At 36.8% G+C, this 22,962-nt stretch overlaps 1 protein-coding gene across 7 annotated transcripts in view; it reads right to left on the bottom strand.

The window, feature by feature from the left end:
* Window positions 1–22,962, bottom strand: part of myo7aa (myosin VIIAa) — a 111,066-nt gene that overhangs the window by 29,450 nt on the left and 58,654 nt on the right. For 5 of the 7 annotated variants that reach the window (NM_152983.1, XM_073928793.1, XM_073928792.1 and 2 more), the window contains 14 exon segments: window positions 679–846; window positions 2,175–2,402; window positions 2,723–2,896; window positions 4,219–4,338; window positions 6,998–7,124; window positions 7,206–7,333; window positions 10,228–10,317; window positions 10,976–11,152; window positions 12,710–12,913; window positions 13,018–13,335; window positions 14,565–14,783; window positions 14,862–14,946; window positions 17,795–17,889; window positions 20,591–20,683. In NM_152983.1, the coding sequence (NP_694515.1) occupies window positions 679–846; window positions 2,175–2,402; window positions 2,723–2,896; window positions 4,219–4,338; window positions 6,998–7,124; window positions 7,206–7,333; window positions 10,228–10,317; window positions 10,976–11,152; window positions 12,710–12,913; window positions 13,018–13,335; window positions 14,565–14,783; window positions 14,862–14,946; window positions 17,795–17,889; window positions 20,591–20,683 (2,226 nt within the window). 7 annotated transcript variants of the gene reach the window in all.

Here is a 22,962-nt window from a genome sequence, read left to right as displayed (position 1 = left end):
ATTTTCTGCAGATTTTTAGCCCATCATTAATTCTGTTTATTGACTTGAGTAAATCTAAGTTTATTCAATTTATAAATTAATTACAGCAATATTATTGACTAATATGAAAATGTTCATCTGATTTACATACAGTGCAGTTTGTTAAGTAATATTTTCTGTCTTTTACTAGAGATATTATATGAGAGACTTGTTTACCAAATAAAGTGAGTCTAATTGGATTTGCATTTTAAACATTAGATAAAAGTTAAAAAGATTTTATTATAATCACATATTAAGGTTTTAGTTGTGATACTTCCAAAATAATTCCTCAGAAATCCACAGATTTTTCACCAAAATTCTCAGCAGAAATGGCAAAAAAATGTCTACAGATTCCGTCTGGACCTACCTATATGTTTACATATGTTACTTTCTCATGACCATTTATATTATGCTCAGGTTCTTCTTTTTTTATCTTAGTGCATTTTTTTTTAATCAGAGTTTTAACTTAATTTTTTAAAAAACAATTCTCAATTTGACAGCATTTTATGAACAAGAATACTGAAATCACAACTTAGCCTAAAACTATTTGTAATATTTTGCATTGCATTTAAATAATGCATCCAGCATTCAGTTTTATTAATTATTCTACACAATACACACATGTTCAATTACACAAGGTTTAAGATTAAGTTTTGGCACCTTCTTGTGCGCAGCCATGATGAACTGAGCCCATCTCTCCACAGTCTTGGCCGAGCTGATCTCTCTGTCCGGGATGTAGGAGGGAATCAGACTTAACAGTCTCTCAACGAGGATCTCAGAGCCGTAATCTACATAATACTGCTGCGACGCCAGCTCCGCCAGATCCTCCTTCACCCGGAAGACACACAAGACGGATAGATAGAGAAGGAAAAATCAATGTAAAAAACAAACAAGAGAAAGATAATATCCCCACATTAGACATACAGCGCGTGAGTAAAAACTTTTGGTATGGCGTTTCAAAAGACCCAAAATAGCATTTTGCTTATGTACTGGTCTCCCTGAAGGTGACAAAATGAATCTGCCTAATGTGATTTCTGCATTGTCTGTGTTTGCTGAACAAAACTTTTGTCGAATGTGACAAGTGCATCATCTAAAAAAAATATCTGTCAGACATATCGATATCCTGACATCGTTACATGTTTCTGAATGACACACCGTGTGATGCCATGTCAAATAGAAAAGTTAAGCGGTCCAAAAACACAGACAACCGTTTCTTAGTGCAGTCTCAGTGGCGTGTCTACTTTTGAAACCAGATTGATTGGTGTCCAAAACTGCTATTTTAAAGTTTTTTTTCTTGTTTTTAATCAGAATATCTAAACAATCTTAAATCAGTAAGTAAAAAATACTGTGTTGTTTTCAGAAATAATGTAAAAAATTAGTCATATTTTCCTAAAACAAGTAAAAAATGTGTCAATGGTGAAAGTAAAGCAAAATAATCTTGTTTTCGCTTCATCTCGTCAATGCAATATAACATTTTGAAAACATGTAATGTAATGTAATGTGTATTTATATAACGCATTTATTGTGTATGGCCATACACCCAAAGCGCTTCACAATCATGAGAGGGGGGGTCTCTCCACACCACCACCAGTGTGCGGCATCCACTTGGATGATGCGACGGCAGCCACAGGACAACAGCGCCAGTGCGCTAACCACACACTAGCTATTGGTGGAGTGAAGTGACAGTGATAGAGCCAGTTCGGTGGATGGGGATGATTGGGAGGCCATGATCGTAAGGGCCGATAGAGGGACTTTGGCCAGGACACCGGGGTTGCACCCCTGCTCTTTTACGAGAAGTGCCATGGGATTTTTAATGACCACAGAGAGTCAGGACCTCGGTTTAACATCTCATCCGAAAGACGGCGCCCACTGACAGTATAGTGTCCCCTTCACTTTTACTGGGGCATTAGGACTCACACAGACCACAGGTTGAGCGCCCCCTGCTGGCCTCATTAACACCTCTTCCAACAGCAACCTAGTGTTCCCATGTGGTCTCCCATCCAGGTACTGACCAGGCTCAGCCCTGCTTAGCTTCAGTGAGTAACCGGTGTTGGGCTGCAGGGTGACATGGCTGTGGCTGTTTAACTTATGCATGGAGAAAAGTGCTAATTTTGAGCCTTTTATAAGCACCACAGGCTATTAGTGTCAGTTCATACCCGATCACAGCGGTATTCACCAAACTTGACACCGCGTACGATCTGCTGGTAAATGAGGTTTGTGGCGACAGCGTCCTCAGCTGGGTCGTGCCACGGCGTGAAGATCTCCTTCCTGAAGAAGAGTCTCCAGGGGGCGTTTCGCTCCTGTGCGCCCTGCTCTTTAGCGTACTGTTCACACTGAGACACGGCGTCCATCACGTGATCATTACCGCTGCCCAGAGACGAAACCTGGAACAAAAAGAAAAACACTGCATTATGACCCGACAGTGACACATTAATATATATATACACACAGCAAAAGTCCAAATAAATAGCGCTCCTGTGATTTTGTTCTTCTTCTTCAATTTTTTCACCTGTGATATTTTCTTAGTTCTTAATGCTTATTAATAAAAATTAGAAACATTTAACAAAAAATGTAAATAATTTAGCGGACAATATAACCTCTATTGTAGAGTTAATAGGTTGAACTATAAAGTAATTGAAACAGAAAAAGTGTGTGTGTGTGTGTGTTTGTGTGTGTGTGTGTGTGTTTGTGTGTAACTTTGTACCTTATCAAAGAGTGCGATGTAGAGGGAGAAGCCGAAGCGGTCCTGAAGGCTGATCTTGTCAGACAGAGCGTTGCAGAGCTCTTTAGCTGTAGTGGCAGAGTCTGTCAGCAGAGTTTTCGTCGTGCCGTCCATAAAAGTCACCGGCAGCATTATGGGCTTCTTAGATTTTGTGGCCTTGAATAAAAATCCCAAACAATAAAGTGTAATGAACTGTGTTTGAACACAGAGCTTATTATTAGCAATCTTTGCAAAGCCTATGGGAAAATCCTATAGGGATTTTATCGAGGGAACCAGTTTTATGCTAGCAGCCAATTAGCCTACAAGGTGACGTCATAGTTCCTCCACTCTATTAACACAATACAATCAGGGACTCCTCTTCATTGTTGGAGGAACTGTGGGGTAGAAGAGGCACATCATGCACACATATTTTGGCAGAGCACAAGAATTGATAGCTTCTGGGAAACTGCTGCTATCAATGGTATTATTAGTCTTCATATTGCTAGATTATTCGACGTACTTTATTTGGAGGATATTCCTATTAAGGTTGAGGATAGATATCTATTTAAGACATTATTGGCAACAAGTAAAAAAAATGACCAATACTGGCAGGACGTAATGCAAGTAATACGAAATATTTTTGGTGTTGATGTGGAATTTTCTTTTACAACAATTTATCTGGGAAATATTGCAGCGAACTTAACGGTAAAAGACAAGTATTTATTAAAAATACTCCTGCAACAAAAAAACTGTGACTCGAAAGTGGCTACAACTGGAACCCCCTAAAAATCTGAATGGTTGGATATCATATCTAATGTTCAAAATATGGAGAGGATGACTTTTTCTTTAAAACTACAAATAGACAAATACCTGCACTATTGGGAGAAATGGATTGTACTTATGCCTTTACACAGTGTAATCTGATTTCTATATGTATTTGTTATGTGACCAGTCAACTGTTCATTTAAGTTCCGGTGTTTTATTGTATTATTTATTTTATTTATTTATTTATTTTAAATCTATTATTTGTATTTTTCCCTTGTTTTTTCTGTAAAAAAGAGGAAAAAAAATAAAGTATAAAAAAAGAAGACCGACTAATTAAAGACATTCAAAGGGTAAAAGTAATAGCTAAAGTTGAAGAAATGGAGAGATTGACACATGCACTCGGATTACAAAAATAGATCTTTAAAAAAGAATGGAGTAAATGGCTGGCTTTCTCCACAACCACAATATAATTATTGATAATTTAACATTTTTAACTCGCTAATTATATGTTCCTAAAAAATCAAGTAATAAGAAAAATAAAAAACTAATCTACACAAAACCATTAAACAATAGAACCAATACAAGAAATCAAAGAACACAAAATGCATTTAAAATAAGTAATGTGCCAATAAATATTTATTTAATGATTTTTTTTAAAAAAGTATCTTATTTATTAAAATATATTTTATGTCTCTATAGTGGTGATAAGAGCAGTTATAGAGAGATGCTAACACCTGAAGCTCGAGCCAGGACGGCGGCTGTGTTCTTGTCCCGTTCACAAACGTTCTCCTCAGTCTCTCCTCACAGTAAGGAGCGTAACCTGGTGGACCTTCACTGATGAAGTTCCTCAGATACTGCAGAAAGACAAACAGACATGATGAACGCAAAATAATACCAGATTATCTGGCACGTGCACACATTGGGCTCAACCTGTGCAGTGCATATGCCCTTTTTAGTCTTGTATAGAAGTGCCCTTCCAAAATGATCCCAAGCGAACCCAACCACCAACCCCTCCCCCCCACTCCCTCTTCAATTCGCGCGCAACATCACCCCAAACACATCCCAACCCCCCATCTCCCACCCCCCCTCTGCGCTATTCTGTTCACGCGCGACTCACACCAGCCCACAAGAACACCCCACCCTTCCCTTCCAAAAATTTGGATCCTGCACATGCCCCTTGGAAGGTCTCTGCACGGGCCTGCAGATTATATTTCAAAGGACCCACTGATGTAAAACTGAAGAATCAAGCAATAAATAGAAACATTATCCAGACTCTTTGGTCATTTTTGAGTATGAGGCTAATGGTCTAATCTGATTCAATGATTTATGCTAAGCTGAACAGGTTAAAAAATGGTAAAACAAACTCTCGGGGAGCTGAAAAGTTTCTTTAAGCAGGCTAATAATATTGACTTTCAACTTTTTTTTCTTTTATTACAACAAAACTATAAGAAAAAGGGAACATTTCAAAGGAATTAGTGCTGTGTGGGTAACCTGCGGGTCAGGTAAAAAAAAATTGTCACTCTATTTGCAGAGCGGGTTGTGGCGGGTCATTAAAAACAAAATAAAAAAGTCCATGTATGATAAAATTGAAGATAAGGTGCGGGAGAAATTAAGGTCAGGAATTCACATCATTAAAGGTTCAGGACACCCCGGAGAACTTTTTCTTTTGTATTAACATGTGTGTGTGTTGAGCATCAGTTAAGACAACGTTAGCAACTGTCAGCTTTAATTGTGGGGAAAACTGGATAATTTTGAGCTTTTGTCAGCTAATTTCAGCTTCCGGGTTTAAAATGATTTTTGGGGCGGGATCAAAATCGGCGACGTAGCACAGTACTGCAAGTGCAATGATGACGCGTCGGTTTCTCATTATTATTCATAGTGGAGTTTTCTTATCCTATGAGAAGAGCCGGCTGCTTAATTATTCATGAGACCTGCAAGACCTGCCAGTGTCAAGCCCGAGCTGAGAGACACGGAAACCATGGCACAGTATTTAGCAGTTAATGAAGGCTCGTATGTGTTTGTTTCCATCATTCACGGGGTTTGTTTCATGTTTTCCCCCGCGATCTTGTCAGGGCCGATCATACAGCAAAGCTGTGTGCGTGCTGCTAGCATTTTTGTCGGGAGAGCAGCACAAGAATTAGAGATTAGCCCCTTTCACACAGTGATATCGGTAAATATCTGGAAAATTTCCGGAAAGACTTTACCGGTATATTGAAAAAAGCGCTGTTCACACAGGCGAGGACGTTATGGAAATTTTCCGGAAAAGAGCATTCACACATCCATTCCAAAATACCGGTAAATTCTGACATAATTCACCACAAATGAGCTTTAAACGGCTGCGCTTGTATTTGTAAACATTTGACTAAATTACAAACTCTGTGGATGATCAATATTGTGAACAACTTTCGCAGGATCACTTTCGCATGTCGAGATGTTCATAATATGTGCGAGTGCAGGCGCTCACAGGCTGTATCACAGGCACACGCAAAGCTTGAAGGTAAACAAACAACGGCTTATCATAAGCATCTCATCGATGATTATTTACACAGGTGGCATTAAGAAGAACATATAAACGTGATCTGACAAACTTCTAGCAGCTAAATGTGTCTGGAAAAATATTCAAAGGCTTTTATTCTCACAAACCGCGCGGACGTAAATGCGTCTGACTGTTGTGATTGGCTAAAGCAGACGTCTCACGTCAGCACGTTCTAGACGTGCACGCGCTTATTACGGGAATCTTCCTTCTGAATTCACACAGCGCAGCATTCCGGCAAATTGCCGGTAATGTTACAACTTCTCTTTCCGGAAAATAGCCAGAACGAATTTACCGGTATTTTCAAAAAGGACCTGTTCACACATACAACCTTTCCGGAAAATTGCCGGCAATTTTCCGGAAATGTCTCTATGTGTGAAAGGGGCTAATGGCTGACGCTGTCTTTTATCAGGAGTTCGTTCACATTCAGACACATCACTGTGCTGCTGTGTTTGCCTAAATCCTCCAGATTACCAGCAGGGCTAATGGTTAAAATAGACGGGTCAGGAGACCTGCTGCACTGAGTCTGCTGGATACGGGGATTGAGGTAGAAGTCCTCATTTATAGGGTTTACATGAACACACTTATCTTTATAATGATATAAATTGTGGTTATGTGTATATGAAATTACGAATAACAAATGCAGCAGGGCATTAAATCACTGTTCATTTCTTTGCATTTTAACTTTGTAAACTATAAACTCATGCGTCTCCTCACGGTTTGTCTCATTTTGTGAGCTAACTGACATCAACAGTTGTTCGCTCACTTTCTCCCCTGCTGGCTACGCCCACTTCTGCCCTATGCTCGTGGAGCTCCACGCCCATTAATCATGCATCTTTTGAAAAAATTCTGAAGTAGACTTTAACCGAAAGTGGGGGGTGTCATGGCCTTTTAAAGAAAACAGTTCAGGCTGCTAAATCTAATGTACAGAACAGGAGTCATCAGCAGTATCGGCTACGAGACCTATCTATCTATCTCACCTTGACAAACTTCTCAGAGGGAGCAAAGCAGCCGACGCACAGAGACATGAGGATCCAGCCGCGAGCGTGACTGCTTTTAGACGGATTCTGGTTCAGCTGTTTACAGATCTGACAGTAGATCTCATCTCTGCAGGGAGAACAACACTCAGTATCAATCAGTGTTTTACAATCATAACCTGATATTTACAGCAGATATCCACCGTCTGACCTCAGGCCTGGACGCAGGATGCCGTTGCCGATGATAAAGTGCAGTTTCTCCAGATTGGACGTGGGTCGATCCTCCAACATGCTGTTTCCATGAACAGTGTATTCCCCGTCATTTAAACGCTTGGTTACCTAAAGGCCAAACAAACAAAGGTGAATACTATGAAGCTGCATCTGTTGTACTGTAAATCCAGTGAAATAACGTTTAAAATAAGAACAAATGTAGGCGGGGCTTGATTTTGTCCAATGGGGATTGAGTAGATCACAGGGTACAAACTCTGTTCCTGGAGGGCCGCAGCTCTGCACAGTTTAGTTCTAACCCTACTTAAATGCACTTGATCAAATTAATTAAGTCCTTCAGACTTGTTTGAAAACTACAGGTAAGTGTGTTGGAGTAAGGTTGAAACTAAACTGTGCAGGCCTGCAGCCCCCAAGAACTGAGTTTTTGACACCACTGTAATAGATGATTATGGCTTGCATGTAATTGACAGGTGGAACCTGCCCTCGTGGCCAATCAGAGTAGAGAAGAGATTTTATTGAAGAGGAAGGGGAGTTTATAAGGACACATGAATAAAATAAAATATGAACAATATTTAACAATGATAAATATATACAGTGCTCAACATAATTGATTTTAACATTTTTTTTTAAATTAATTTCTCAGTGATTATAGGTCATATATTTTAGTGCATTTAAACAAAACAGATATATTAAATAGATATATTTAATGAAATAATATTTTAGTCACCACACATCATTAGAAATAGAAAGATAATTAATTTAAATGCATGCAAAATATTGCAAAACTACTAAATTTCAACTAAACTTGTTGTTGTTTTTGTTTCTCTTGCACTTTCTATTTTTGTTTTATATTATTCTCTAACATATAAAATTGGGCTACCAATTTTTGGACGCTTATATGTATTTTGTAAGATTAGCTCCAGTTTTGGCTTCAGTACTGACTAATCTAGCGTACTGTATATGCACAAATATAATATTGATATCCTATTAATATTCTATAGAAAAATATAAATTTAAAAGACAAATTTGTTAGGGGTGTACTTATATTTGCTGAGCACTGTATATATGATAAATAATATGTGTAAAATTCCATGAAAAAAATCAATGACTTAAATAAAATAAAATTAAAATTGGATTGAACAAAAAGCATCAGATCAATTATTAGAAATATTAAATAATTTACTTTAAAACAAAAACAAACAGCAGTTAAAAGTACAGCGTTCATGGTTGTGGTCAAAGTTACTAAATCAGTTTTCTGTTTTTTTACTCAAGGGGGATGGGGGTTATTGGGGGAATTTATATATATATATATATATATATATATATATATATATATATATATATATATATATATATATATATATATATATATATATATATATATATATATATATATATATATATATATATATATATATATATATATATATATATATATATATATATATTTAATGAATATTCCTAAAGATTAAACTAACTATTCCTTCACAATAGCAGCAAGCATATAGCAAAGAAAATACAATGACAACACAAAAACATAATGAGATGGTCAGGTAAAAAGAACAAAGAGGGATAATAAGTACATTAACAATATATCAAGACAGATACTTACACATATTTATGCATGTGTCCAATTTTACAGATCTCTAATCTGTTTACAGCCACCATTAGTTGATGTGCTTTTGCACAGTTAATTTTTCACTAATGTAATGAAAGCGGAAATTATGTAAATCTAAATAAATCAAATAAAATATTAAACAATAGTTGATGTAAAATATTATACAGATGAAATCTTTCAAATAATATATTTATTATACAAACTTAACTGTATTAACCATGCTAAATTAAATTAAATTGAAAACAACTTAATTTAATAACACCAATATTTAAATAATTTGTTTATAACACAGCACTCAATTTGTTGTTTAACATCTGTAAAAATAAATGTATAAAACTAATAAGTTTTATAATTTAATACATTTTCTTTTAAATCTTTAAATACATATACGATAATATATGTAATATAAATGGTATGCTAAAAGTTAGACCTTTTTAATCAGTGAATACCTGATTAAAAATTATGTAAAAACATATCTATAAATATATATATACATATATATATATATATATATATATATATATATATATATATATATATATATATATATATATATATATATATATATATATATATATATATATATATATATATATATATATATATATATATATATATATATATATATATATATATCCTTTAATATACAGTTGAAGACAGAATTATTCGCCCCACTTTGATTTTTTCTTTCTGTTTTAATATTTCCCAAATGATATATAACAGAGCAAGGCAATTTTCACAGTATGTCTGATAATATTTTTTCTTCTGGAGAAAGTCCTATTTGTTTTATTTTGGCTAGAATAAAAGCAGTTTTTAATTTTTTAAAAGCCATTTTAGGGTCAAAAGTATTAGCCCCTTTAAGCTATATTTTTTGCGATAGTCTACAGAAAAAAACATCGTTATACAATAACTTGCCTAATTACCCTAACCTGCCTAGTTAACCTAATTAACCTAGTTAAGCCTTTAAATGTCACTTTAAGCTGTATAGAAGTGTCTTGAAAAATATCTAGTCAAATATTATTTACTGTCATCATGGCAAAGATAAAATAAATCAGTTATTAGAGATGAGCTATTAAAACTATTATGTGCAGAAATTTGTTGAAAAATTCTTCTTTCCGTTAAACAGAAATTGGGGGAAATATTAAATTTAATAATTCTTACTTCAACTGTATATAATATAAACAACATGCTTAAAATTGTCTTTTTTTAATTCAGTGAATACCTGAATTAAGAGATATGTCTATACTATAAAATATGTAATATAAATGACATGCTCAGAAACGGTGGCAGTGACTCAAACCTGGGAAATGAGTGTCTTGAAGGGGTTGCTGAGCTTCCAGAAAGAGAAGAATAGGGAGATGCACATGATAAAATGAGCATCACTGACCTCCTCTGTAATTTTAGACTTCTTCTTCAGGGTGAGCGACACCAGTTTGTGCCGCACGCTGCTCTTCTTGTGACTCTCAATGTGAGTGTTCTGCAGCAGACAGACAAACGCAAGTAAATATACATTTTCCTGATAATTCCCTGATCATTTACTCATCCAAGATGTTTATTTCTTTCTTTCTTCAATCAAAAGGAGAACTACTGAGGTGCTAATTTTGACCGCCTTTATATTTTGTCATTTAATAGCTTGTCTATAATAGAGGATCCATGTGATGAGGTGCAAGATGGGATGCATTAATGGACTTTGCAGTGTTTCCAGCACATGGTAAAACATCTGAAATGTTGTTTTTCTCATTTCTAAAACCCCTCAGCCATCAGTCCTTCATCACAGTAGTTCAGTATTATATTATTATTCCCTCCAAAACTGTCTTGAGAATCTGTTTACGCCTCCCAAAGAGCGTCTCATGCCTCCAAAAGCCACCGCATAGCTTTGATTGAATTTCATGTACATCTTCTGAGGCGCAATGCGTTTACTAGAGAAGAAAAAAGACCACAGTGGCTTCGTCTACTGCACAAAAAAACACTTCCCAGTTTATCAGCAAGTGATGATTTTGTTCTCTTTCACTCGCTGGATGGGAAAGTTGCTTTATGTGCAAATGTTTTATGCCATATTCCAGTTTTGTGCATACGTTTAATTCACATCTTTGTATGGAAACACAAGCTATTGACTGTTTCTCATCTGAACGCACCTCTCCTTCTCCCTGCAGTGCCTGCAGTTCCCTCTTGTAGGTTTTCTTTCCGAGTGTCTCGTAGATTTTGGTCATGACAGGGATCTTCTCGCTGCCGTCGCTGATGGCCGTGTGGTATTTGGGTTCGGGAAGGTCACCCATGAAGCGCAGGACGGTGATCCACACGGCCAGAGCCGCCTGCAGAACCAGCAGATCAACATTAAACACTTCTACATGAATGAAGAAACGGTCAAAGAAACATCTGAAATAATCAGGTCAGTTAAAGCACTCAATGATAAGCTTTTATTTGGACAGTATTCAGAAAGTAGTACTCAATTTGACAAAAACAAATTGTCCAACTGCATACAGTATTATACAGTAAACACTATGTGCAGGGTTCTTATAGTTAACAGATACTTAAAATATTTTTATTAATTAGACTTGTTTTATTTATGCTAGTTGCCAAGCAGAAGATTATTTTTTAATTTAATTTACTAAAATTGATTAAAATCTATAATCCTAATACTTTAAAGTAAGACAAAAAACAACAAACTTACTTTTTTTTTTTACTCTGTATATATATAAATATATATATACTTCCCAAATGATGTTTAACAGAGCGGGGAAACTTTCACAGTATGTCTGATAATATTTTTTCTTCTGGAGAAAGTCTTATTTGTTTTATTTCGGCTAGAATACAAGCAGTTTTTAATTTTTTAAAAGCCATTTTAGGGTCAAAATTATTAGCCCCTTTAAGCTATATTTTTTCCGATAGTCTACAGAACAAACCATTGTTATACAATAACTTGCCTAATTACCCTAACCTGCCTAGTTAACCTAATTAACCTAGTGAAGCCTTTAAATGTCACTTTAAGCTGTATAGAAGTGCCTTGAAAAATATCTAGTCAAATATTATTTACTGTCATCATGGCAAAGATAAAATAAATCAGTTATTAGAGATGAATTATTAAAACTATAATGTGCAGAAATTTGTTGAAAAATTCTTCTTTCTGTTAAACAGAAATTGGGGGAAATATTAAATTTAATAATTATTACTTCAACTGTATATAATATAAACAACATGCTTAAAATAGTCTTTTTTTAATTCAGTGAATAGCTGAATTAAGAGATATGTAAAAATATGTCTATACTATAATATATGTAATATAAATGACATGCTCAGAAACGGTGGCAGTGACTCAAACCTGGGAAATGAGTGTCTTGAAGGGGTTGCTGAGCTTCCAGAAAGAGAAGAATAGGGAGATGCACATAAGCTATATTTTTTCGATACAGAACAAACCATCATTATACAATAACTAGTCTAATTACCCTAACCTGCCTAGTTAACCTAATTAACCTAGTTAAGCCTTTAAATATCACTTTAAGCTGTATAGAAGTGTCTTGAAAAATATCTAGTCAAATATTATGTGCTGTCATCATGGCAAAGATAAAATAAATTAGTTATTAGAGATGAGTTATTAAAATTATTATGTTTAGAAATGTGTTTAAAAATCTTCTCTCTGTTAAACAGAAATTGGGGGAAAAAATAAACAGGGGTGCTAATAATTCAGGGGGGCTAATAATTATGACATGAACTGTATATATATATATATAATTTTGTTTTATTTAATAATTAATTGATTGAAATACTAAATATATATTTTCAAATATTTTATTAAAATATTCTGTATCTACATATTTATAATTTTGCTTTGACAATATATATACACAATTATGTAAACAAGCATCACGTACCAGCTGATCTCCTTCATCCTCATGAAACAGTAATGGCTGTTTTAATGGCCGCCTCATGTACGTGTGTGTGCTCGTGCCCTGGAAATATGTGGCAGAAAACTTGGCGAATTTGTACTCGGACAGGTCCTCCAGATCGTCCTCCGGGAGTGGAAGAGACTCGTCTAGATCCTCCACCTCCAGCTCCCGGTGCGTTCGCTCCAGATCCTGAAGAAAAGTGAACTGGAGCTAATGTCTCCAACAAGCCATAAGAACTCAAACACTCCTAAACACTAGTTTCATTTATAAAAGCGTCAGATCCGCATCCTCACCTCAAACCCAGCAGGCGCTTGACCTTCCTGACCAGGGAAAGAGTTTGTGGTTCCCAGGAAGCCGAACATCTTGTCCACCATATCAGAATCGTTGACCGGCTCCTGTCTGGCTTTCTCCATCTGGTCCAACATCTCCATTTTCCTGCGAGCCTCCTGCCGCTCCTTCTTCTCCCGCTCGGCGTCTTCTCGCGCCAGCTGTGCCAATCTCTCCTGATGCATCTTTTCAGCTTCTTCTTTGGCTTTTCTGGCGCTCATTTGATTCCTGAGCTTCTGCTCTTCGGCCAGACGCAACTTTTCGGCCTCCAAACGTCGCCGGTACTGAGATGGATGGAGAGAAATGCAGTTTCTGGTCACACTTTATAACAGGTTTTCATTAGTTAATGTAGTAGTAGTAGTTAATTCATAGTTCAACATTTACTGAAGCATTAATAAGAATCAATTGAATTAGCTTGTTGGTAGCATACGGTTAAGCAAAAATTAGCTTGTTGCTATGTAAGCAGGCAATATGAGTTAACATGTTGCTAGAATGTTTACAGCATGTCATCATATCTGACTTTTGCTAGCATTTCATATCATATTTAATTTGTTGTTAACATGAATTAAACATTACTTGTTTTAAAGTTGGTAGCAATAATTAGCATTTTGCTAGCATGTATGGTTAACATATTGCATGATTATCACATTGGTAGCATGAACAAACATCTTTCTAGCATGTTTTTAAAATGGTTTGCACATTAAAAGCTAAATTAACTCATGACTAGCATGTTTTTAAAATGGTTTGCACATTAAAAGCTAATTTAACTTGTCACTAGCATGTTTTTAAAATGGTTTGCACATTAAAAGCTATATTAATTAATGACTAGCATGTTTTTAAAATGGTTTGCACATTAAAAGTTAAATTAACTTGTCACTAGCATGTTTTTAAAATGGCTTGCACATTAACAGCTAAATTAATTCATGACTAGCATGTTTTTAAAATGGTTGGCACATTTAAAGTTAAATTAACTTGTGACTTGCATGTTTTTAAAATGGTTTGCACATTTATACATTTACTTGCGACTAGCATTTTTTAAAAATGGTTTGCACATTAAAAGTTGAATTAACTTGCGACTAGCATGTTTTTAAAATGGTTTGCATATTAAAAGTTAAGTTAACTTGCGACTAGCATGTTTTTAAAATGGTTGGCACATTAAAAGTTGAATAAATTTGTCACTAGCATGTTTTTAACATAGTTAAGCATAAATTAGCTAATTTATTACAATATTAGTAGCATGAATTGACACGTTGCAAGATTTTCTTTAGCATGTCATCAGCATGAATCTGAATGTTGCGACCATATTTGAAAAATTGAATTAGCAGGATGCTGGAATGTTTACATTATGGTTAAAAAATTTGTAACATGCTTAGCATGTTGATAGCATGCATTAGCATTTTGCACCATAAGATTTTAAACAAGTAGATTGTGAGTAAATGATTATAGATTTACATTTTTTTTTTGGTGAACTGTCTCTTTAAACCGTAATCTACAAATAAATCAGACTGCTCACCTCTCCTTTGAGTCGTTTGTAGAGCCGGCGGGCGATCATTCCTCTCGTATATGCCTGGATTGTGATCACAGCCCACAGGCGGTGGCGAAACGCTCTGCGCACCAGAAAACCTCTGCATCGGCCCTGGAAGAGCATGATTCTCTGCCGTGCCACATGATACGTCTGGTAGAGTTTGCGAGATCTATATAGCGCCTGCAGACGTGAGAAACCGCCACGCATCTACAAGGAAGAAACGAGCATTAGCTACAAGCAAAAAACAATTAGACACATTTCTATATGAGAAAGTGCGAGACAAACCGCTCCGTAGTTCTTCCGGCAGTAATAACCTCGCCATGTCTTCTGGATTAGCATAGCTGATTTCTTCATCTTCAGGAAGTTGGATCTGTGGGAAAGATTATGTTTCAATCACATTTTAGCACAAAAAACATGGCTCAATTACACAGAGGACACTATAAAGCAAATGACAAAGACATAGAGCTAGACTGTTTGCTATTGGGACAAACCTTTATGATTTTGTGCTTTAGCGTGAATTAGCATGTCACTATCACATTTTTAGCTTGTGTCTAACATGTTTTGTTGCATATTGTTAGCTAAAATAGCTTGTTGCATACTACATTTCTAGCACGGCTAAGCATTAATTAACTTGTTAGCACATTTTAGCATTTCGTGAACTTGGATTTCTTTTGCTTGCATGCTTGTGACAGGTTTGTCATATTGGTATCTTAACACATTGTAGGATTTGGATCACACATTGTTAGTTGAATTAGCTTGTTGTTAGCATTTTCTCAACCGTAGTTAAACATGAATTTGCTTGTTAGCGTGTTTAAAAGTAGGCAGGATGAGTTAACATGTTTCTAGCATTTCAGCATGAATGACTTTTGCTTGCATGTGATTATGTTATTACTAACATATTTAATATGTAAAAATTAGTCTGTTATTAATATGTTTTCTAACGTAATTATAATATTGATAACATTACTAGCATGTTTCTAAAATTATTTGCACATTGTTACTTGAAATAGCTTGTTGCATACTATGTTACTAGCACGGCTAAGCATTAATCAATTTGTTAGCATGATTGGCTATCTCGTTATAACATTCTTCGAACTTGGATTTCTTTTGCTAGCATGTCTGCAACAGGCTTGTCATATTGCTAGTAAAACAAATGATAGAATTTGGATCACATCATATTATGTGAATTAGCTTGCCATTAGCATTTTTTTCTACCATGGATAAGCATCAACTTGCATGTTAGCATGTTTAAAAGTAGGCCGCATAAATTAGTATGTTTCTATCATTCCAAAATGAATCTGAGTTTTGCTAGCATGTTTTAATAGTATTATTAGCATATTTAATATGTTGTTAACATTAGTGAATTGTTAACATGTTTAGCATATTAATAATATGTTACTAGCACGTTTCTAAAATGTTTAGCACATTGTTAGTTACACAATATGTTTTTTAAGCCAGGTTAAGAATAAATTAACTTGTAAGCATGACTGTGTAACATGTTTTAACATTTCGAGAACTTATTTCTTTTGCTAGCATGTTTGTAACAGGATTGCCATATTGATATAACACATTGTAGGATTTAGGTCACACCTAGTTAGTTGAATTAGCTGGTTAGCATGTTTCTAGCATTTCAGCTTTGCTACTATGTTTTAATGTTATTATTAGCATATTTAACGGGTTGTTAACATTGGTGTGTTGTTAACATGGGCTGTGTCTGAAACCGCCTACTACTCAGTAGATACTGCATTTGAATTTAAACGTACTCCTCGGCCGTTAGAAAAGTACGTTCTATACAGTATGAATGTGAAAAGTATGAATGGAATTCGGATGTTTTACATCCGCCATTTTGACATAGTCACGTGACGTACCTGTGTCATTTGCGTCGCTTTACTCCCATTCATGAATTTGCTCTCCGGGCATCATGGGATAGCGCAGCGTGCATGGGATGCGCACTCCGGAATCTCGAAGGAAGTAGTAAGTCATCCGGGTACTTCTCGCATACTGTTTTTCGAATTCGATGAATTCGGACGTACTACTCGACTCTCATACTGATTTTAGCGTACTATATAGTATGGAAGTATGCGGTTTCGGACGCAGCCTAGGACTTAGATAACACCTAGTTAGTTGAATTAGCTTGTTAGCATGTTTCTAGCATTTCAGCTTTGCTACCATGTTTTAATGTTATTATTAGCATATTTAACGGGTTGTTAACATTGGTGTGTTGTTAATATGGTCTCTAACATGGTTAGCATATTGGTAACATGTTTTTAGCATGTTTCAAAACTGTAACTGTTAGTTGAAATAGCTTGTTGCATACTATGTTTCTAGCCAGGTTAAGCATAAATTAACTTGTTAGCATGATTGGCTAACATGTTTTAGCATTTTGCTAGCATGCATGTAACACGGTTGGCACACTGCTAGCATGAAGCAAGTGACAAACATGTAAATTCATTTAGCAACACAAATTTATTCTGCTGGCGACGCAGTGGCGCAGTGGGTAGCACGTTCGCTTCACAGCAAGAAGGTCGCTGGGTCGCGGGCTTGAACCTCGGCTCAGTCGGCGTTTCTGTGTGGAGTTTGCATGTTCTCCCTGCGTTCGCGTGTGTTTCCTTCGGGTGCTCCAGTTTCCCCCACAGTCCAAAGACATGCGGTACAGGTGAATTAGGTAGGCTAAATTGTCCGTAGTGTATGAGTGTGTATGTGTGTGGATGTTTCCCAGAGATGGGTTGCAGCTGGAAGGGCATCCGCTGCGTAAAAATTTGCTGGATAAGTTGGCGGTTCATTCCGCTGTGGCGACCCCAAATTAATAAAGGGACTAAGCCGACAACAAAATGAATGAATGAATGAATTATTCTGCTTGGTCATCAGCTAAAACACTTAAATTCCAGTTATCATCATTTCATTTTCACTGCAAACGTTCCTCTTTTCTGTGCAAATGAAGCATAGTTTTAAAGATTACAGCTTGACGTTATTCAAAAAGGCCGGCAGGGTAAGATAGTATTTATTTAAAGTTTTTTTTCCACATTTCAACACAATCATGGCACCTGTTATTCAGTTTAAACTAGTAAAGTTGAATGAGTTTCAGGTGAAATAGTTGTATTATATCAAATTATGATTCAATGCAACTTTTCTCTGGCGTGCTTGTGCCATTATTTCATGTTCATTCGCCAATCAAACATCGCAGAGGACATATAAACAGTACCATCAGTCGTTCTCACCTGTCCTTGAATCCTCGTACAACTTTCTGAATGAGAATGACCTTATCAGTAATGGCCTTATCCCTTTCAATCTCCAGCAGCATGTCATGATGGTCCTGCCAAACAAACAGAGCTTATTAAACACATCATAAAGACTTAACTGGCTCATATGCATTGTTAGTTGAATTAGCTGGTCCCTAGCATATTTCTCTAACATGGCAGAGCATAAATTAGCTTAGTCTGTTTAAAGTTTCCAGTTATTCACAGGCCTTAAAAACACATCCATATAAAAATCTTTCACACTATTAGATTAGGATTAAACTCCACAAATCATGTGTTCTTAACTGTGGTTCCTGGTTACTAATAATCCCAATTCACACTGCAGATCCTGTGGCTGGTCTGAGTATTTCAGAATTTGCTGATCTACTGGGATTCTCACGCACAACCATCTCTAGGGTTTACAGAGAATGGTCTGAAAAAGGGAAAATATCCAGTGAGCGGCAGTTCTGTGTGCACAATAGCCTTGTTGATGACAGAGGTCAGAGGAGAATGGCCAGCTGATAAAGGGCAAAAGTAACTCAAATAACCACTCGATACAACTGAGGTCTGCAGAAGAGCATCTCTGAACACACAACACGTCCAACCTTGAGGCGGATGGGCTACAGCAGCAGAAGACCACACCGGGTGCCGCTCCTGTCAGCTAAGAACAGGAAACTGAGGCTACAATTCACACAGGCTCACCAAAACTGGACAATAGAAGATTAGAGAAACGTTGCCTGGTCTGACGAGTCTCCATTTCTGCTGCCACATTCGCATGATAGGGTCAAAATTTGCCATCAACAGCATGAAAGAATGGATCAATCCTGTCTTGTATCAGCGGTTCAGGCTGGTGGTGGTGGTGGTGTAATAGTGTGAGGGAGATTTTCTTGGCACACTTTGGGCCCATTAGTACCAACTGAGCATCATGTCAACGCCATAGCCTACCTGAGTATTGTCGCCCATGTCCATCCCTTTATGACTACAGAGTACCTATCTTCTGATGGCTACTTTCAGCAGGATAATGTGCCATGTCAAAGCAACAATCATCTCAGACTGGTTTCTTGAACATGACAATGAGTTCACTGTACTTAAATGGCCCCCGCAGTCACCAGATCTCAATCCAATAGAGCATCTTTGGGATGTGGTGGAACAGGAGTTTCGCATCATGGATGTGCAGCCGACAAATCTGCAGCATTTACGTGATGCCATTATGTTAATATGGAGCAAATTCTCTGAGGAATAATTCCAGTACCTTGTTGAATCTATACCACGAAGGATTAAGGCAGCTCTGAAGGCAAAAGGGGGTCCAACTTGATACTTGCAAGGTGTACCTAATAAAGTGGCCACTGAGTGTATATTGCGCAGCATATTGATCTGCATCTGTGCTGTCGTTACTTCCTGTCAGCCTGCACTGATGCTGCCCTCACGTCCTTCCTGCTGAGTGGGATTTCCTGTTTCAGGGAACTGGGAGGTGTGATAAACACTCGTGCCTGGAAAACTCAGCCTGGCAGATTCAGTAATGGACACACCAGTGCGTGACCTCTGACCTCTGGCTGAGGGCAGTGTTTCCGGCAGCACAAAAACACATCGCCGTATTGAGGTCAATATTGTTTAAGCGTGAAATCCCCTTGACACACTTTTTAACAGCGATAACATGATGCGTTTGTGTTTCCATGACTGAAGCGCCACATTGTATTTGTTATTTTTTTATTATTTAAATATTTTCTTTTCGTTGCCAGTTGTGAAAAGCACATCATGATGGACTTATTGAAGGGACAGATCACTCGAAAATGTATCTACTCAACCTATTTTGGGTTAAGCATGAATTAGCATGTTAATAAGTCAACATGAATCTGCCATTTGCTAGCATGTTTTAATGAAGTTAGCATATTCAATCTGTTGTTAACATGAATTACAGTGTCAGAAAACATGTTTCTGACATTTGCTAGCATGTTTTAATGTTGTTAGCATATTTAATCTGTTATAAGCATGAATTACAGTGTCAGGAAACCTGTTTCTAATATAGTAACCAAACATTGGTAGCATTAATTAGCATGTTACTTGCATGTTTCTAAAGCTGAATTAGCTTGTCGCTAATGTTTCTTGTGTTGGTTAGCGCAATAATACAATTATTATGTTTCTAACAAAGTTAACACATTCTTAGTTGGATTAGCTTGTCCCTAGCATATTTCTAACATGGTTAAGCATGAATTAGCATGTTGATAAGTCAACATGAATCTGACATTAGCTAGCATGTTTTAATATTGTTAGCATATTCAATCTGTTATATCTGGTTTTGGTTGGGCTCCCAGCCTGGCTAGGCTGGTTAAACTGGTCTAGGAGATGACCAGCTAAGACCAGGCTGGAAATGGCTGGAAACCAGCCTGTAAATGGCCAAAACCCCTCTAAAACCAGCCTGGTCGACCAGCTAAAACCAGCCAACCAGCCTAGGCTGGTTTAAGCAGTTTTTTTTCTTAAGGGTTTCTTTAAAACAAAAGAAAATATACTGAGATTATATTCCAAGAGTGAAGGAAACTTGTAACCATTGACTTCAATAATATCTTTTATTCCTAATATGGATGTCGGGGGCTACTTTTTTGTAGCATTCTTCAGAATATCTATATTTGTGTTCAACAAAAGGAAGAAATCCACAAGTCTATAACCACCTAAATGTGAGTAAATAATGAGGAAATGTAGTTTTTTTGTTGTTGTTGAACTATGCCTTTAAACTGTTTTTATAATTGGTCTTATAGAGAATATTGGTGCTGTTTTTAGTACCTTGAGGAATATTTTAGTTTTCCCCATCTGCCAGTCATCATCACGGCCCAATACAGCTTCAGCAATACGCTGACAGGTTCCTCTCAGGTCCTCCTAAAGGAAAATAAATGACCAAAAAAGCATAATAATATATTTCTGGATATCAAGTTTGAACATAAAATGAATGAATGTGTACAGTTAAAGACAAAATGATTAGCTCCTGTAAAATTTCAATTATTTTCAAATATTTTCCCAAGTGCTGTTAAACAGAGATTTGATTTTTAAACATAATAATTGAATGACTCATTACTAATAACTCATTTCTCTTGTCTATGCAATGATGACGGAACTGTTGTAAATGAGGGCGATGCCAACCCTCTTGTGCACCACCAGAGGGAACCATCGCCAGAATTCTGATTCGACTCACGGACTCAAAATCCCATAAGCCCTGCTACCTGGCACTGATTACGGTCCAGGTGCAACTCATCAGCTCTCGTGTATATATACCACACTCACGCTCCGGTTCATTGCGAAGTCTTGATTTGCCTGGCTGTCATTTCTGAGCGTTCCATACTCCCTGCTTCGGACTGATCTGTGTTTCTGACCCTGTGCCTGTTCTACGATTACGAAAGACATCTGCCTGCCCCTGATCTCCAGCCTGTTATTCTGACCAGTAAGATATCTGCCTGCCTTTGAACTTTTGCCTGTCCCACGTTCTGTCTCCTGGATTGCCCCTTTGTGTTTGTTTGTATGTGTGCTCTTAATAAAGCTTGCAAATGGATTCAATGCCTTCTGACTCATCACAACAGGAACATAATAATTGACCAGATATTTTTCATAATCTAGTATTCAGCTTAAAGTGACATTTAAAGACGTAGCTAGATTAATTAAGTTAATTAGGCAAGTTAGGGTAATTACGCAAATCATTAGACAACAGTGGTTTGTTCAGTAGACAGTCCAAAAAATAATCATTTCTTAAGGGGGCTAAAAATACTGAACTTTTACATTTTTATTACAGCCAAACAAAAACAAATAAGACTTCCTCCTGAAGAAAAATATAATACTGTGAAAAAAATGTCCTTGCTCTGTTAAACATCACTTATTTAATTTCATTAATAATTTTGTCTTCAACGGTATATCACATATTAACATTAACATATTAACACCTTTAATTAATAGATAGAATTAATCGATAGAAATCTGTACTATTATCAACTATTTCATATTAAATGTTTAGCTTTTAAAGAAAAAGAGTTTGGTAAAATACAGTAAAAGTATATTTTAAAGTATATTTAACAAAATTCAGCTAAATGTTCATTCATTCATTCATTTTCTTGTCAGCTTAGTCCCTTTATTAATCTGGGGTCGCCACAGCGGAATGAACCGCCAACTTATCCAGCTAGTTTTTTACGCAGCGGATGCCCTTCTAGCCGCAACCTATCTCTGGGAAACATCCACACACATACTCACACACACTCATACACTACGGACAATTTAGCCTACCCAATTCACCTGTACCGCATGTCTTTGGAATGTGGGGGAAACCGGAGCACCCGGAGGAAACCCACGCGAAGGCAGGGAGAACATGCAAACTCCACACAGAAACACCAACTGAGCCGAGATTTGAACCAGCAACCCAGCGACCTTCTTGCTGTTAGGCGAACGTGCTACCCACTGCGCCACTGCCTCGCCCAGCTAAATGTTATGTTCCTAAAATATAATATAAAGCAATACATTCCTTTTCCTTTGGCTTAGTTTCTATTTAGCTTCTATTTCAGAGGTTGCCACAGCGGAATGAGCTGCCAACTATTCCAGCATATTTTTTACACAGTGGATGCCCCCTCAGCCCAGTACTGGGAAACACCCATTCACACTTATTTACACACATACACTGCAGCCAATTTAGTTTACCAAATTCACCTGTACCGCATGTGTTTGAACTGTGTGGGAAATCTACGCCAACATGGGGAGAACATGCAAACTCCACAGATAAAATGCCAGCTGGCACAACTAGGACTTGAACTAGTAACCTTCTTGCTGTGAGGCAACAGTGTTAACCACTGCGCCACCGTGTCACCTAAACAATGAACTATTTGACAATAAATTAAATAATAATATATCAATTAAGGTAACTAGTTTCTGATTTTATTTTTCGATTACTGATTTATTTAATTTTTTCAATCTGCAAGCTGAACAGTACTGTTGTCATGATTACCAGCGATCGCTAACCACCAGAGGTCGCTGGTAAACATTCACACTCCTTGAACTACATATCTGCCATGTTATGGACTACAACACCCAGTCAGGCCACACACACACACACACAACCGGTTCAAGATCCACACTGATTAAACTCTCACAGCTGAAGCCACTCACACCATGATTATTCGGAC

Source organism: Danio rerio, chromosome 18 (assembly GCF_049306965.1).
Source record: "Danio rerio strain Tuebingen ecotype United States chromosome 18, GRCz12tu, whole genome shotgun sequence".
Classification (NCBI taxonomy): domain Eukaryota; kingdom Metazoa; phylum Chordata; class Actinopteri; order Cypriniformes; family Danionidae; genus Danio; species Danio rerio.
The sequence above is the reverse complement of the archived record's forward strand: the minus strand, read 5'-3'. Positions and strand labels throughout refer to the sequence as shown.